Source organism: Mytilus trossulus, chromosome 2, assembly GCF_036588685.1.
Source record: "Mytilus trossulus isolate FHL-02 chromosome 2, PNRI_Mtr1.1.1.hap1, whole genome shotgun sequence".
NCBI classification, from domain to species: domain Eukaryota; kingdom Metazoa; phylum Mollusca; class Bivalvia; order Mytilida; family Mytilidae; genus Mytilus; species Mytilus trossulus.
In genome coordinates this window covers 89,490,280-89,507,436 of record NC_086374.1, presented here as the reverse complement: position 1 = coordinate 89,507,436, position 17,157 = coordinate 89,490,280, and the positions used below count along the sequence as shown (strand labels likewise).

The 17,157-nt window shown below is 32.4% G+C and overlaps 1 protein-coding gene across 1 annotated transcript; it reads right to left on the bottom strand.

The window, feature by feature from the left end:
• Positions 1-179: 179 nt before the first annotated feature.
• LOC134708306 (nose resistant to fluoxetine protein 6-like) lies at positions 180-15,993 on the bottom strand. The gene is made up of 15 exons (XM_063568745.1): positions 15,606-15,993; positions 14,525-14,676; positions 13,843-13,933; positions 12,866-12,959; positions 11,013-11,245; positions 10,574-10,741; positions 9,360-9,456; positions 7,541-7,639; positions 6,670-6,835; positions 6,237-6,316; positions 5,508-5,612; positions 4,237-4,363; positions 3,470-3,656; positions 2,379-2,521; positions 180-515 (listed from the first exon to the last, which is right to left on the bottom strand). The coding sequence occupies exons 1-15, from the start codon at positions 15,985-15,987 to the stop codon at positions 393-395; spliced, it is 2,247 nt and encodes a 748-aa protein (XP_063424815.1). The 5' UTR covers positions 15,988-15,993; the 3' UTR covers positions 180-392.
• Positions 15,994-17,157: the final 1,164 nt, after the last annotated feature.

Below are 17,157 nucleotides of genomic sequence, written 5' to 3'. Positions count from 1 at the left end.
ACTGTGTTTACACTAACATATGAGAATTAAAAATAAAGTTTTATGTTTAATCACGTCTTGTAATGCTTCGAAAAGGCGGATCATAAAAACAGTTCATTAAAATTATGACACCAATATTATCTTTATTCTTTATTTTACACATGGAATTTAAATACAATTTACAATACTGTATCATGATGTGTAGCATAGAACAACATAACATATTTAATTTCTCCTGATATACATTGGAACCATTTTTTTTAACCCTGTCAGTTAAACAAATACAAAATAAAACCCACATATATTTGAAATACCAAACGTAAACAATACTAAATGTGTTTCCAATATACAAATTAAAATCTGTTTTTAGTTCGACAATCACTATTTTGAAATAAATAAACGTCACATTTGCTTCACTTCTTTTCACCCCGTCTGAATATAACCTTTTCTAATCCCATCATAGGAGCTTCAAATGCTAGCGACGCAACAAAGGCACAGGCATATGCTAATACGAGATTTCCAAGGTATTCATAAATCTATTGAGACAAAACATGTAATTTAGTTTTATATAATTTCCTCATTTTTTACAAATGGCTCATTAATAAAAATTGACAACACTAGTTTACAGATGTTTAAAACACATAAATGGACGAAAAAAAACCCCTAAAACAAATCAAAGTAGAAAAATAACATACAATGGTATTGCATGAACGCCAACAGGCGCGAGACCAGGCCTTGAAGTCTTAAAACTTTCGGGTCAGTCTTTTGTACTCAAACTCCAAAATTAACCATTGAAAATGGTGAATTCAATATTTCGAGCATGATATTTGTCTCCGAGCACTGGGCAAAGTTTTATTGGTTGCTTTGGAGTTTGAGTACAAAAGACTGACCCGAAAGTTTTATGACTTCAAGGCCAGATGTATCGACAAGGAAAGAGTGTTCTTCCATGCATGCAGCACCCGTAAAGTAAATCCACATTTAGTAAATGCCACAATCGGGAAGGCACTTGGCAATTATAGATTAGACGACTGTTCTGATATCATTAGAAAAAAAGCATCACAAAAATACTAAAAGAGGGACGAAAGATACCAGAGGTACAGTCAAACTTATAAATCGAAAATAAACTGACAACGCCATAGCTAAAAATGAAAAAAAGACAAACAGACAAACAATAGTACACATAACACAACAAAGAAAACTAAAGAATATGCAACACGAAACCAACCAAAAACAAAGGATGATCTCAAGTGCTCCCGAAGGGTAAGCAGATCCTACTCCACATGTGGCACCCATCGTGTTGCTTAGGTGATAACAAATTCGGTAAATAGTTTAATTCGGTAAGTCACATTCATGAAAGGGAAGGGGGTTGTAGTTACGACGTAAGGAAGATATCCGATATGTGTGAAACAGTTATTCCATAACGGCCAATCAACGGTCAATAAACTCCGAAGAAAATTCAAAACAAAATTTCCTAATCAAATGACAAAATCGAAAGCTGTAGACTTATTAACACTACTACGAAATACATTTCGTTAGTGAGTTGAGAGACAGACCTACATGTATCTTATCGGTCAAAGTTTCCTTGAAGATGATCATAAAACGTTTGTAGTGTTTATTTTATAATTTCTCTCTGAACATTTTCTGGATCAACTTTTGTGCATGGAGCATGCAACATTATGCGTATAACATAATACCAATTTTGTGCCTAAAATATAAGTTCACTTTTGTATTACTTATTCTTCGTTTTTTTATTGTTTTTTTTGTATGCTGTTGTTTGTTTTGCTTTTTTTCTCCTTTTTAAGTCATGGCGTTGTCAGTTTTTTTCCACCTACTGTTTGAATTCCCTTTTGATATCCACCCTCTTAGCACTTGTTTGCACTTACGTATTTGTTTGGCTTTTTAACTATTTTGATCTGAGCGTCACTGATGAGTCTTATGTAGACGAAACGCGCGTCTGGCGTTTAAAATTAGAATCCTGGTACTTTTGATAACTATGGTCAATCATTCGGTCGCAGATATAATTTTTTTATTTTGAAAATGCACCATTTATTACCCGAGACCTTGTGCTCTCTATGCATGCACGTCGTTTATGTACGTTTAAAGGTGTGTATAAAGGTGAACATGTTTCTTTCTCTGCAGTGAAAATGCCAGTGGATAATAAACCAAACTGTATTGAAGACCATCTTTTTTTGGAGCGACTTATTAGTTTATGAAATCGTACATAGTGGTTGCAATATATATTATATAATTGTGTAGCATCTTATATATTTTGACACCGATCCAAGCCGCGTTTAACAAACGAATAGTTTATTTCGTTGTCCGTATTTCATGACGATAAAATGCTCTTTTGTGTGAGTTAATGCAGAAAAGACTGATATAAAATATTAAACATGACTTACAATTATATGAGTATCGACATGAATAAGCTTCCTCCTTGACCCAAAATAGTAGAAAATTACAATAGGATGAACTAAGTAGGCACAGTAAGTTAATTTGCCCAAAGGTACAAAAGCTTTCCATGACAAAATGGTGTTAATTATTCCTACAAAAAAAAGTAAGCAATGATGATTTTTATTTACAAACGTATCAATTGTATATGTATATATATATAAAGTAATATCACAAAAATACTGAACTCCGAAGAAAATTAAAAAAAAGGAAATTAACTAAAAAAATGACAAAATGGTAACAGTTGCGGACCAATGCTTTAGGGATACCAGCTTCAATGGTATATTGTATAGCGTTGAACATTTTTAAATTCTTGTAATACTGATATAATGTTATCGGACATGAGCTGATCTGGAACGCCCGACTATCCAAAAGGGTGAGAAATGACGGAACTAATTCATGAGTGTCAGGTGTATTTCGTACTGGAAGGAAACACATCAAGTTTATCAAAACATCCATTATTGTTCTTCGAAACTTAAAACTGCAAAAATTAAATGTTGTATAGTTATGAGCTGAAATATCATTTCAAAATCAGTGACTGTCGATATTCCTCCTCTTTTGAAAACTCAAACTCGTTTTTGTTGTATATTTTATATTTGAATACACGAAGACGACTTTAATTGGTATTTCAATTTCATATAAATTTGATATAAAAGCAATTATTGATTATTACAAATCAATATTTCAGGTTTTCCTGTTTAAACTTAAACCTTAGAGGATATAATTATATATATCTATTTCTATTTCTTTCTGTCTATATGTGTAACCAACTAATTTTCGTTAGTGACTTTCGCGTGAAGAATAATATCGCAAATATGAATCGTTTGGAATGATTTAAAACTTGGATTTGTCCTTACTTAACTACATCAAGTAAATTTGAGAACCGTTAAACTAAATCGACACGAAATGGGCTTGAAAGGGCTAAACGCGAAATAAAGTATCCGCGAAGATAATTTGGTTTACAGCATTGTGTTTTCGAATTTTCCATTCTTAACAAAACAGTATAGACCCTATTATAACCATTACTTAATTGCTAACAAACCTCCATTTCCTGTTGCGCATGCAAATATAACCCAACAAACACCAAGACTCCATGCAGTTCTGTGTAAAGTGTTGAAAGTAGCTGCAAGATCAGTTGAAAACGGATGACCATTATAATCTCTGTAGACACCATATAGCGCTGCACTGGCAATTGCGGTAAAAACTGCCCATAGTACCAAGTTAAGGTACTGAAACAGAAAACATTACCTTTTTATTACACTTTAGACGCAATTGTTTTTACAAACCGCCATGTTTGTGCAGATTGAGAATGATCAGCAATTTATCGGGTCGTATACATCTTTCATTGTTGCGGACCATTTGTTGCACTCAGAACATGTCAGAAGTCTTTTCATGTCTTAAAGTGTTATTAAGTTGTTGTCTGATTAACCTAAACACATACTTGAAATGCACCAATGCAAAAATCCAATATTGTCGGCTATAAAAAGATCTGGGCTATAAAAGGATCCGACATAATAAAAAATATAAATCAATTTAATTGAGAAAAACTAACGACTTAATTCATTACAAAATAATACAAGATAAACAATTATGATAACAACTACTACTACATGCTCCTGGCTTAGGACAGGCACATAACAGATGTGATGGATAAAACATGTCGCGAGCGCTAAACCCTCCCTTAACTTTGGACAGTGGCGTAATAGTACTACAGGAAAAAGCCATATAAAAAAGGCTTAACACATTAAATCGATAGAAAGCATTACATATCGAACAGAAAAACGGACCGATTTTTTTCTATGTACTCACCTTATTTATCTTACATCTACACTTAGTTTGGTATAGGAGGAAACCACAGAACATACCGACTAGATATGGTCCAATGCGAGTGTAAGGTCGTTGATAATACTGGTTGAAATAATCATCACTGTGTGGTCTGTATATATAATATATAATATTAACTATAGAACATGTACTGTTTTAGCTTATTTTATTTTATTGATTTAGTGTTGACATTGTATCATAGATCAAATTTATCTGTAAAGTGAATGCTCACTTGTGTTAATGTGTCTTTTGATTGGGTTAAGCTATTTTGATGGACATTTTATAGTGTGTCTTTCTATGTTGTGATGTTACACTATTGTTTCAGATGAGCGTAACTGTTTGGTACCATTAAAACGCTTGAAAAAGCTGCAATCGTTTGCACCAGTCCCAAGTCAGGAATTCTGATGTTCATTAGTTGTCGTTTGTTGATGTGGTTCATAAGTGTTTCTCGTTTCTCGTTATTACATAGATTATACCGTTGGTTTTAACCGTTTGCATCGTTTTATACAAGTGCACTTGACGCCTTTTATAGCTTGCTGTTCGGTGTGAGCCAAGAATCCGTGTTGAAGAACGTACTTTGACCTATATTTGTGTTAGTTTAACACATTGTGACTTGGATGGATAATTGTCTCATTGTTACCCGTATCTCACCTACTTATTTCTTTTTATACAGTGAAAGCTTTTTTGCAAATAATTTGCTTTTGATTAGCGAAATTTAACATCTGCTCCGTGGTATGGTGTTTACATACCTCAATTGATACGTTCACACTATACTGACTTTATATATAGGAGTATGCTCCATATACGGAAACGGTTCCAAGAGAGTAGCGAGGGGAAAGATAAAAATTTCCTGTTCTTAGTCAGGAATATGGTAGTTATTATCAGATAGTTCGTGTCTATGTTTGTTGGCGGTTGTTTTAGTTCACTTCAGTGATCCTGTTGTTCATTTGTTTTTCTCTTATAAGTGATGTGTTTCCTTCAGATTTAGTTTGTAACCGTATTTCTTTCTCTGAATTTATTTATGACTTTGGAACACCGGTATCCTACTGTGGCCTTTACATATACTTCAACATCTGATTAATAGCATAAATCATGTTTATATTTCACATCATTGTGTACTAAAATTACACCTTGAGTTATATAGGCAAAAACCTTTTTTTTTTTTTTTAGAAAAATGAAATTGTTTTACAACAACACTCTGATTTATAAAAAAAGGAAATGATTTAACTTTGAAAGTCATATACACCTCAACATACCCTTTTTGAGAGGTTTGGAGATCAAAATGTCTGGACACAAGTCCTGTTGCTATGGCACATCCTAACCACATTACACCCGTCACGACTGTTCCTGCTATTTTAGAACTAAATAAAGAATACAAATAATGATATTATCGATTACCGAATCAAACTATTTACCGGATTTGTTATAACACGAGCAACACGACGGGTGCCTCATGTGGAGCAGGACCTTCCGGAGCACCTGAGATCACCCTTAGTTTTTGGTAGGGTTCGTGCTGCTTATTCTTTAGTTTTCTATGTTGTATTGTGTGTACTATTGTTTGTCTGTTTGTCTTTTTCATTTTTATCCATGGTGTTGTCAATTTATATTTGATTTATGAGTTGTTTTGTTTTGTACCCTTACTTGTAATGTTTTTCTCTGAAAATGTACCATTGAAGTGTATTTTCCTGAAATTTGCCGAGTATCACCGGAATACCATGCGATAACGTTACGGAAAAACATGTGATAAAAATCGAAGCATGAAATAAACTTTTCATATCTGCCCGTTTGGCATCAATTCGAAAAATATGGAATTTACGTCAATTTAATGCTATTATGGTATAGTAAAAATCATATTTTTTTTTAGTCTAAGTATATGTTAAGATAAGTTATTGCCAGATTGACAATACCCGACGTTTGAGGGATGGTTACTAGAAATAGTATTGTTTAACATGAATCTCATAGATATCTTTAAAACATTTACTTACTAATACATAGGAATCAAGATGATAGGACTGATTACAAAAAACTGCATGTCATTTGCTAAATACCAAGCCCAACCAAAACACTGAAAAGGAAAGAAAAAACTATCTTAAATGCCTTAACTGTAAGGACAATAATAACGATAATTTAATTAGGAATAATTGATGAAGTAATCTAATTAAATTAACTCACTCAACAATTGCAAAACTTATTAATGTAATCAGAGTGAAACATTTTCTTTGGTTTTCGCCTGGATATATGGTTTATTTGACAAATGTATAAAAGGAGATATATACATCAGATGGAAATTGTTATGTTCTGAATAATTTGTTACAATATATCGATTGCTTGGATGAGAAAGGTTTTTTTCTGTGATCTTAACCTTTAAAAAAAATTATGAAAATAATAATTTTCGTTATTTTCGCCTGATTTACTGACCTCATTTGATTCTTTGTTAAAGTTGTTGATGTATAAGAGGTTATACCACCAGTTTGTGTGACAATTATCTGGTGATTTTCTACTGTCACTCCAAAACGGACCACTGCCTAGATAGGGATAGAGTCCTGTAAATACCATCAGAACGAGCATATATGGTGGAGTCAATCTAGAAAATAAAAAGAAAGAATAGAAATGTATCCTGTCATGTCTGGTCTATATTTTTTCGACTTTAGTTTAAATTAGTCTAATTTTGAACTTTTCAGTACTTGAATAGTTGGTTTAAGTTATTGATTTGAGAAAATGATTGTCTTTATCGTCACTAACATCTATCAAATTTGATACATAGTACTACATACAATATTTAATGATGTACTTTTGTGTCTAGAATCATCTGTCAAGCTATCATGCAATAGAGGTTTTGACCCTAGTTTATTCATTTTGCCCTCCTAAAGCTATTTGTATATGTAGAGTTTAGGTATCTAACCAAATAGTTGATTTCAAAAATTTCTAACAGACAAAATATTTTACCGAAACCTTGTGTAGAGGTGCTGATGCCGATGATTTTTTAACCTGACGAAAAACCTAATCCGTTAATGTATGAATAAACTCGATTGAAAGTAATTACTTGAGCCAGACGCGCGTTTCGTCTACAAAAGACTCATTATTGACGCTCAAAATGTGTTAAAATGAGCATTGAGAACCAAATATTCTTAAAAGTTTTGCCAGATACATCTTAGGTTATTTGTTCCTGAGGTAGAAAATCCTTAGTATTATAATGCAAAGTTTTGTTTACAGTTGATTTATAATTATGACCATAGCAATGATAATTCGTGTCAACACAGACGTGTTCTGTAAAATATATCATACCAACCTCCAAAACCGATGAAAGTAGAACATAAACCAATTAAGCTTTAAGACGCTCTTTTGTTTCTGCAGTTGTTGGAGTATCAAATATGCCAATAAGGTACCACTGCAAAATATATAATTATTATTATCAATCTCAATCAATTAAATATTTAAAATACTAAAAAGAGACGCCCAAGTTTAGATGTAACTATACACATTCCTTTTATAGTGTAACTATCGGACGTGTGTACAGTCAGGATTCTACTTTGTGAAAATCATTTCCCGATTACGCCAGTTCATTTTTACAATCGTAGAAATTGGCTGCCAATTTTGCTCTGGAAAACCGATACATTTATCCACAAAGCACCATTACTATCCTAATATGTCAGTTGTTTTTTGAAAGACAAGTGTATCTTATAGTAATTAAGCATCAGTAAATGTTCATGTTTGCATTGAGTCAACTTAAAATAATTGTCTGAACGGTGGTCAGGTGGACTTTTCGAAAATTCATAAAAATGAATAAAAAATCTAATTAAATAATTCGTGGAAAGGCAGACTAAAAAAATTCAGTGGTTGAAGACTATAAACCTTAATTATCAAACAGAAAAACGTTTTTCTTTTCGAAGACATGCATTTATAACATCCAACTTTAGAGGCTTTCGTCAAGTACTTTTAGTGAAAAAATAGCTATTCGAACACATGTTATAAAGTGAACCTGTAGCCTTGTTTAATGATAGAATATGAAGCCGCATGATGTAACAAATACTCTTGCTTTATACGTTTTCAAGACAAAATATTCAACTCAAACACGCTCTAACATAAAACGTGCTCTCGATTTTCTCTTTTTGATACAATTGTTACCCATTTTTTGGATTTTGTTCTTGAGTCACATATTGGAAAAAGACACGAAAAATATTGAACTTATAGATTGATATATTCTGCATCCGCGGTAAATTTTTTTTGTAAATCGGAAGTTATGCATTTTCTGCATCCAACTTGATAGATACCCATTTCGTCGACTTGATATCTAACTGTTCTGCTTAACTATGTAATACATGAATTGAAAACTTATGCAAATGGTCTTTTTTAAAATAAAACACTTGGTAATTGAGCAGAACATTGTCATTGCGTTTGTTTCTATTAAATTTTTAAATGTTTGTTACTATGGTAAACATTACAGTTAGCAATTTTCGCCTTATCTTATAAAGAGCTTTGATTCTTTTGTTCTATTTCAACCGTATTTCCCACCTGTTGTTGAAAATTTAATGTGCGATTTATAATTGTTCAAATTCGCTTATCTCCCCTTTACCCGAAAAAAACCATTCAAATTGTTAATGTATTTTGATAAATATATATAATACTTCATTTGAGATTTGACCATCTTTGGTGTATGTTTTATAAAAAAAAAGGGCAAAATCTTTATGATCTGAAATAGATAAAAAGGTGTTATCAACCAAGACCTTACACAAAATGACATCTTAGGAACATCATCTTCTATGTAAAATTCTCCTTATCTAAATGTAATTGACATGATTGTAAAATAAGACAAAGAAATAAAAAAAAAAGCAATTATGTTAGACAAAGTTTTCGAATATAAAAATAGACATCCGACAGACTAATGCCTTGTAATCATCTGTAGGATACGATTTCGTAGTTTTCTAGATACTTTTTGATTTTCAAATTAAAGAGAATATAAAGTGACCTGATCGTCTCGTCTACTTTAAAACTTTAAACGGTGTATACTGTAATTGCAATTTAAGTATTAGCCTGATCTAAATTGAATGAAGGGCGACATCAGTTATCTCGTCTTTTTTTGTATTGCTAATGTAATATTTCAGTTTTACCTTAATGCAAAGAAAGAATCAACAGATACTTCTGCGTTCATAATGGCCATAAATGATTTCCTTTTAATGAACTTCGTGTACACCTGAGCCGCATTGTCTGAAAAACAATTATAAAATATATAAAATTAACCTTAAAAAATTGTATTATATTGATAGTATTATTTGTTATTTGTTTAAAACTTCTGTGTAACTATAGCATACTAATCAATCAATCAATCAATCACAATGCGAAGATAGAAAACCACATGATATATTATCAGGACTAGGAACAGAGAAAAACAAAAGATAATATTTATGGAAATAAATTTCAGAGATGTAAATATAAAGGGCAACAGTAGTACATCGCTGCTTGAAAGCCATAAATCGATTGGAAAAAAACACAAAAACGGGTTACAAACTAAAACACAGGTAGACACATCATCTATAAGAGAGGAAAAACGAAACAACAGAAACACTGAAGTGCAACAACAACAAAAACCGACAATACAACAACAACAAAAACCGACAATACAACACAAACAGAAACGATCTTTAAGAGAACAAATGACTTGGTACAGGACATTTAATGAAAAATGGTAGATCGAACCTGGTATTACGACTAGATAAACCTCGCGTAAAACGATTCACAATAAGAAAACGCAACACCTGAGTCCTAATGACGTAGGTGTAAGCCATTGTTGGTCACCATTTTTTAATTTTGCATACAAAAATTATAAAAAGATAAACAAAAGCACACGAATTAAAGGGAACCGTGGTGGCTGAATGGTATAAGTAGTCTACTACTATTTCACTAACAACAAGGTTTGTACGTGCTAGGTGCATTCGACTCAAATTTTAAATAGATAAGACTTTCAGTTTTCCTGTTGAATATTTTTCGATATTTCCAGGCATTTCGGCTGCTTTATCAATTAGATCTAACCGCCACGAACTAGCCTAATTTGCTGACAGTAGCGCCTAACACCGAACTATCAATCAATCATACACATAACAATCACTGCAAACTTATTTGAAATACTTCTGCTTTCTATCAACAATTCCCCACAATTTCTACACTGAAAATCTGTGAAACAGAACTAACGTGTGCTGTGGTTAATGTGGCCTGATAACCGGGAGTATTTGCTATCCCTTTGTATTGTACCATTACTTTAATGACTAAAACAGTATTTAGTACAGACAGTACAAACAGACGATGAAAGCCATATATGCATACATACCCATCTGACCTAATCCAAAGGCAAATGTATGTCCAAGGATGACCCACGACATACTGATGAACCGTATACCATTGATAGCTGCCAATGTTCCAGCACCTTGCTTTGTTCCAAGTATTTTTTCTATATTTGTATAAACAGAAAACGACAGCCACGCTTTCCCTATAATACCTTAAAAGCGAAAACATAATAAATGTTTGATTATAAAATAGATCTCTGAAATTATACATACAATGAGCACATACAGAACCCTTCTTGATCATAGGTAAACAATGCATGAGAGATCATGAGAAGTGTCTATAGTTATGAATAGACCTTTACTATTAAGTAAGACTTATTCAATTTATAAGTTATAAATTTTATCAACGTAATATTTCAAATCACTCCTATCTTGTTTATTAGAATAATATCTCACTACTAAAAACTTGTTAACTAAAGGTACCTGGTGTGTACGCAGATGTTTCGTTTCCGTCTTGTCCAACATCTACAGATACTTCCGGTTCCTCTACCTTAGGTTTATAATCATCTCCAGATTCCTTGGCTTCACTAGAGACGTACGCTATATTTATGATACCACCTTTCGGATTCTGTTTCTGCCGTTTTTCCATCACCCGTATGACGACATCATATATTGTGGCTAACGTTATAACAATAGCAAAATTTGAAAGAATGACTCTGAAAAAAACCAAAGCTATTTTTTATTATCCTTTATTCAATTGAAGTGGGAAAAGAAGTATAGAATTAAAATAAATTCCTTAAGTTTGAGCTTTGCTTATGAATAAAAATCAAGAAAACTGTTTCGATAAATATACTCATCATAGATACCAGGATTAAAATTTGTATTTACGACAGATGCGCTTTTCGTCTACAAAAGACTCATAAAAAAAGTGTAAAAGGCCAGATTTTGATGAGCATTGAGGACCAAAATGTCCTAAAAGTTTGGCCAAATAACTTATGGTAATTTATTCCTGAAGTAGAAAAGCCTTAGCATTTCAAAAAAATCGATAATTTTGATCCTACGACAGTTCTAATATTAAATACAGGAACATTTGCAATATATGTGTCTTATGTATCTTTTCACCGTCAATCAAAATACTAGTTCCAATAAGTAAATTAACTGGACATGAAAAACAAATGCGTCGACCAGAAATTATTTCATAAATGAATGATGTGACACAATTGTATATATTAGGGAAACTTTTAGACAAACTTAACGCGCCCATATTTTATTTTCGCTTCTCCAAAATCACTATTTTACTGTACTCTCCGTTAAGTGACCATCTCGACATATAGTATTGTGTGCCCATCAACATTTTTTTTTATTATGACGAAATATCAAAAGCAACCGTTACTTTTATTAGATAACTATCCAGTGAATTTTGATAATAGGAAAATGTTTTAAAAAGATCAATTATCGTCTGTGGTTAATTTTATCGGTGTTTGTGACGGAAGTTTTATCTTCTTTCTGAAGTAAGGTTGACTAGAAATTAACTGGATGCTTGAGTGAACTGTCGGTGCACAATGTGTCTAATGACTGACTTAGAAATAAATGATCTGGACGAAGATTTTAATACTATGAATTTCCATTTTGAATCCTTCATCCCTCTTTTACCGTAGTAATTCTTATAAAAAGAAAGATCACAAAAATACTTAACTCAGAGGAAAATTCAAAACAGAAAATCCCTAATCAAATGGCAAAATCTAAAGCTAAAACACATCAAACAAATGGACAACAACTGTCATATTCATGACGTGGTACTGGCATTTTCCTATGTAGAAAATTATGGATAGAAAGATACCTCTTTCGGTAAAAAAAAAGCTTATTACGTATATCAGTTTTTTTACCGAACATATTGAAACTATCGATGATTATACACCAAACCGTACTATGTTTCACAACATATTATATTGATATATGAAGATGTGGTATGAGTTCAAATGAGACAACTCTCCATCCAAGACACAATTTATAAAAGTGAACCATTATAGGTCAAAGTACGGTCTTCAGTACGGAGCATTGGCTCACATCGAACAGCAAGCTATAAATGACTAGTGTCAAACCATTCAAACGGTATAACCAACAGTGTAAACAATATGAAAAAAGAATAACGAGATACACTAATGAACTTAAATTAACAATCGCTAACTACTGAACATCAGATTCCTAACTTAGGACAGGTCAAATCAATTTCAACAGGTTTTAACGTACCAACCTTCATCATTATCTTAAACAATAGACGTGTAATATCACAACATAGAAAGACACATTCATATTTTTTGTTTAAACGTACTTACAATACAACAATTGCTCGGGTATCATATCTCTGATCTTTTTCTTCACAACTCCCACTATAGGGAAATATTGTTTGATTGGACAATTGTGGCACAACTGAAAAGTTTAAGAGTAAAATGACATATTTGTTTTTTAATACTAACATTATCGGCAGAGATGAAATGTTTTCATGTCAGAAAAACTTTAAAACAGAAAAACACAGGAATAATCTCATCCTAAAACATAAATTACGGATCTCAGAGTACTCACAGTTGCTAATTACAAATGCATAGCTTAATCCGACATATAAATAAGCATGTTTTCGCAAAGTTTAGAAAGTTCACATACAATGAATTCAGTTTAGGGACATTCCTTTATAGTGACAGAAAAAAACATAGCTTTCTGTAGTTCCTTAATACATTAATGAACAACATGCAGTACCAAAAGTATCATAATTGTATAACTATAAATATTTCTATGCTCAATTTTATTATTATTTGTTTGCAATCTGTTATCATATTTACCTTTTTTTTTAAGATATTTTCAGATGAAAGTTCTATGGTCTCATGATAAACCAGATGTTTCATAACTTACACATATTCTACAGTATAATGTCGGCTGTTTTAGTTATACCACTTTTGGTTCTATTTCTCTGTCGTTCTTGAAAAACTAAGGCTTTTCTACCTCAGGAATAGATAACCTTATCTGTGTTTGGCAAAACTTTAGGAATTTTTGGTCCTCAATGCTTTTCAACTTCGTACTTTTTTGGACTTTTATATCATTTTTTTTTATTCGAGCGTCACTGATGAGTCTTTTGTAGACGAAACGCGCGTCTGGCGTAAATATTAAAAATTTTAATCCTGGTATTCTATATTCACATGGTAATCCCTAAAAACATGTCTCGTACGGACTTTTAATATGCGTGTGACACTTATGTAATTGAAAACCGCAGACATCATTCAAAATTGTTGGTTTGAATATCACAAATAAGCTGTCATACCTGATTTCAGCAGATTAAGAATATCATCGCCGGAACAGCTACTTGGAACACATATCCCAGCGTTCAAACTAGCCCCATTTTGTCTTGTCAGCTAAAATCATAAGTTCAATTAAAAGTAAGTAGACATTTACAAACATGATGTATATACCTGCTGTTAGTATTTATTTGTGTGCTATTTCTCACTGTAGCAACTGACATCCAGATGATCCATGCATAGCAGAAGACGCTCACTCGACAAACTAAATCCTGTTCGGTTTTGAGTTCATCTGATAACGTAAGATTTGATTGGTACCTTGATTTTTTCTCTTACCAGTCGATTTTCCAGATTAACAACACCGATAAGTATTTAAAAAATCCAGCAAGAAAAAAAACAGATTCAGAAGATACATATTGATTGAACTTAAGTTAAAATAAAAGCCTGTACCAAGTCAGGTATATGACAATTGTTTTTCATTCGATTGATGTGTTTGCCACTTGATAATTGACTTTCCGATTTAAATTTTCCTTTAAATGAGGCATATTTTTGTCATTTTACTTCTTTCATTGAAAATTCGCATTACGATACATATTATATATCTTACAGTTGTCTTACATCATTATATTTACGGAGTTCTATAAACAAGACACATTCAGCGACAAATAATTATTTATTACATTTCGTTTAGTGAAAATGCCTCCTTACCGGGTTGGTAAATTTAGCAAGGTACAGCTGTTCTCTGCAGTATTTGCCATGAAATGAATCTGTCTTTATGTCCAAACACTCATCATAATCTCCGAGCCACATGAACCCACCATTTAATATTCCTGAGGGGGGCTTTGCAAAGGCATCCATCACTTGAAATACAAACAAAAGATAAGTTGATAGCGCCGATTACGTTTATATATTCATAAATGAATGGCAAAATATACCAATTTGAAAGAGATATTCAAATTCCTATATACATGTATCAAAAATAAACTAACAAAGTCATGACAAAAACGACAAACAACAGTACACGAAAAATAAAGACCGAGCAACCAGAACCTCACAAAAAAGCAGTGGTGATTAGAGGTGCTACGGGAGGATAAGCATGTGGCACTCGTCTAGTTGCTCATAACTTGTTACAATTAATGACTGTGCTTTTCATCATTTTAAAAGCTTTATCGTTTAAAAAGATAAAATACGATTGACAATATTAGGAATACTTTCTTTGGAATTTCATTTTTGTATATAATGGGAAAAAATTATGTTATCAATCTATGATCCAAAATCAGTACATGCTCAGCGAAAAACACACGCACTCAGCAAAGAAGCAGTGCTGGGGTTGAAGTCATAAAACTTTGCTCAGTGCTCGGAGCACAAAAATCATGCTCGAAACATGAAATCCAGCATTTTGATTGGTTGAATTTCGAGTACGAGTACAAAAAACTGACTCGAAAGTTTTATGACCGCAAGGCCTGGTATTCCTTTTCTTTATCTCATTGTCACAGCGAGCTCAACCCTGAAGAAACAAATTATTGAGATAACTCTCCCTACTGACAGGGGCATATTTTCACGAGCGGTTTTACTCGCGACTTTCGCGAATAGAATATGAATTGATGAATATGTTAAGGTTGGTTCTTTTATTATTAAACTACACCAAGTATAGTACAAACACCCGCTATTAGATTATTAAATTGTCGCGAAGTGGACTATACGGAGTAAAATGCGAAAATACAGTTTACAGTATATGTCAACTGATTAAAGACATCTTACTTGCCATGATAAAAAGTAAAAAACTTACTGCTCAATGCCCATGGTTTAGATTGCTGTATTCCGGTTAGAATCTTTTGGCCATCTAACATACACTGAACCGATACTCCCTTTACAAGATTCGTGAAGTTTATCGATGGAAGGTTTGGTAGACCGAAAGGAGGCGCAGGTAAAGTTTTACTGTCTGTCAATTGATTGTTAATTGTTAGACTATCTATGTTGGTAGCTTTTAAAATTTTCTCCATATCGAATACATCTTTAAGTTCCCGCTCTATTTGTCTAAATGCATGTTTATCAAAATGTTTAGATTGGTCAATGATTTTATACGCGTTCTTCCTTATTTCTGCATATGTGTTTGCTTGTGATTGGTACAATAAACACAACAAAATAAAACAAAAACAATTGAGCTGCATCCTTGCCATGCCATAAATTGTGAAAGAAAATATCAATATTTTGGATTTATATTGATATGTTATCAGTGCAAACTGATAGCAATATTTACAATATACAATTTCGTCACTTAAATCGATATATATAACAACCTTTCATATCTGTAGGACAGATGAATAATTGTGATGCATATTGCACAATGTGTCTTTCACAAAACTGATAACGTGTTTAAGATAGCTCAATAATAATTCATTATAAAAAAAGAGGTAAATCAATGAAAAATCAACCAAACAACCTAAAAAATACCAAAAGTGGTATCGGTAATCGTTGTGCAAAAGATGACACAGTTTCAAAACTGCGGACCACGATTTATAATAACATTGTTTTGCAATGGCAATCGGGAGTTGAAGAACATTCATGACCTGAGCTCAGTCATTAGATTTCCTTGATGTGTTTCTTAAACCTTTGTTTGTCATTATTCCTTGGCTATGACAGTTTCCGCGATAGTCGTTTTTATCCCTTTGGTATGACCGTTTGTCATTTCCACGTTTTTCGTTTTTAAACCTTGGCTTTGACAGCTTGTCGAAGACTTTTTAGTTTGAATAACCCGTTTATCTTTTTTGTGGCATTAGAACTATGGAACAGCTAAAAGATAGCAAGCGGCAATATAACCAATCAACCAAAGAAAGACGTTTTTAATGTATTCATGTATTCAGATATAAGAAGATGTGCTCTGACTGCTAATGAGACAACTCTATATCCAAGTCTTAATGCAAATGGATTATATCACCTCAAATATATCAAACACGAAGAACAATTATTGTGGGTCCTCAATGCTCTTCAACTTCGTAATTTATTTGTTTTGCAAAACCCATACTCTTTAATCAGCTATAAAAAAGCCCAGAAAGACAAAAATAAATCAATTCGATTGAGAACATTTATTTTGGGTCCTTAATGCTCTTCAACGTCTTACTTTATTTATTTTTTTAACACTTTTTTATTCGAGCGCCCCTTATGAGTATTTTGCAGACAAAACTCGCGTTTGGCGCAAATAAAAAAAAACAATCCTGGTATGTATGATGAGTGTATTTATATTTCTTAAATGATAAAAAATAATTTAAACTTATCTTTAAATCATGGTTTTTTATATCTAATTTGGAAAATATTAACCCTAATTATAAACTTGAATTTGA